The 1,884-nt window shown below is 51.7% G+C and overlaps 1 protein-coding gene across 1 annotated transcript; it reads left to right on the forward strand.

Moving 5' to 3' along the window:
• The first annotated feature begins 269 nt into the window (after nucleotides 1-269).
• LOC148575646 (uncharacterized) lies at nucleotides 270-827 on the forward strand. The gene has a single exon (XM_088502468.1). The coding sequence runs from the start codon at nucleotides 270-272 to the stop codon at nucleotides 825-827; it is 558 nt and encodes a 185-aa protein (XP_088358594.1).
• The last annotated feature ends 1,057 nt before the right edge of the window (nucleotides 828-1,884 follow it).

A 1,884-nucleotide genomic window follows, 5' to 3' on the forward strand; every position in this document is an offset into this window, starting at 1 on the left:
AGACCGAGGTTGAGTTTGATTACTGGTTTGATATTCTTCGGTCTGAAGACCCGGCGATGTGTGAGTGGGCGAACCGGATTGATTATTCCTTATGGACTCAGCATCGTGACGAGGGACGGAGATTCGGTCACATGACGACGAATATCTCGGAGTGTGTGAACTCAATCCTAAAGGGTGTCAGAAACCTCCCTGTATGCTCTTTGGTGAAGGCAACATATGGAAGGCTTGCGGAACTCTTTGTTCGCAAGGGTAGAGAGGCTGAGGCCCAGATGGGAACCGGACAGCAATTCAATCAGTACTTGGTGAAGTGTATAGAGGCCAACTTGAAGAATTCGCGGTGCTTCACGGTGACTTTGTATGACCGGGATAACTCCGAGTTCACCGTTGCCGAGACCACTCCGACGGGCTCTTTCTCATTGGGTACCTACAGAGTATCGCTTGCGTCCCGGACCTGTGACTGCGGGTACTTCCAGGCACTTCATTTCTCGTGCCAGCACGCACTTGCATGCTGCGCCTACTCACGGGTTACCTGGTCCTCTTATGTTCACAGCGTGTATCAGATTAGTTCAGTGTTCCGTGTGTACCAGATGGGATTCACACCGCCGATACCGGAGGGATTCTGGCCACCTTACGACGGGCCAACCGTGATCCCGGACCCTGCCAAGAGGCGTGCGAGAGAGGGTCGTCCGAGATCCACTAGGATACAGACGAATATGGATGAAGCAGATCCGAATCAGCCAAAGAGGTGTGGCCTTTGTCGCCAACCCAGACACACCCGCAGGAGTTGCCCACAGCTTGGAGGACCGTCTCACACGGGGGGCCAGTAGTAGCGATCTTGTTATTGTTAGTGTTTATTGATTTTATTTTTCCTGTTACTTGTTATGTAAGATGACTTATGTAATCTGTTTATCTTTTTACCTTCTAGTAATGAAAAAGTTGCATCTGAATTTGAATATAGTTAGAAATCCCATGACTGCAAAAGTTGATAACTAAAGTGTTATATGATTCAATGATAATACATAGTCACTAATCCACTAGGTAAATACCAGATTTTTAAGTACAATAAGATGAGGAAACAACAAGGAAAAATAGCTCTAAAGTAACAACAGTAATCCACATCGGTCTGGTACATGAGTGAACCCTAACGTCCAAAATACATGAAATGTAAATCATCTAAACAAGTGGGAGCCTGTCCCACAACGACGGGGAACCCATGGCCTCTGACCTCTGCGGATAAACGGCTCCTCATCCTCTATCTCATCTGCGTCCTCATGCGGGGCAGGCTGTGCGGGTGGCGTAAAATGGACAGGTGCGGCAGACGGCCCGGCGACAGACTGTGATGCAGCGGTGTAAGCGGAATGTGGGGTACCTCCCAAACCAAACTGGTCACCAACAGGTGTCGTAGCAGGCTCGTTCAGATCAACATCTAAGGGTGCCTGCGTGCCAGGGGTCTGAGGACGCCTCATGCCCGGCTCGTCCTCCTGCATGATAGCCGAAATCTCCGCTAGAAACCGTGGACTGCCGAAGTCCGCATCAAGCGTATCTGCCCCAAGGAAGTCCTGCTACTGTGATCCGGGAATAACCCATGGAGTACCGTCCTGCTGAGGCTGGTCGTCGGTGGGTACTCCAACAAAGTAATGTCCAAAAGGACCGGACCCAAGTCCAGCATCACTAGGCTCAGCCCCGTCACCCATCCCTGAGCCATACCACTCACCTCCGTGTACCCCATCCTGGGTACTACCACCAGCAACTGAAGCCGCCCCTGCACCATCCCCGCCCTCGGGCCCATGCTGATCATCGTCATCGTCCTCAGGGTCAGGTGCAGCGGCATGAACCGCAGCACGCCCTCTACCTCTGCCAGGATGATGTCGTCGTCGACCCCTA

Source organism: Arachis ipaensis, chromosome B1 (genome assembly GCF_059453495.1).
Source record: "Arachis ipaensis isolate K30076 ecotype BB chromosome B1, ASM5945349v1, whole genome shotgun sequence".
NCBI classification, from domain to species: domain Eukaryota; kingdom Viridiplantae; phylum Streptophyta; class Magnoliopsida; order Fabales; family Fabaceae; genus Arachis; species Arachis ipaensis.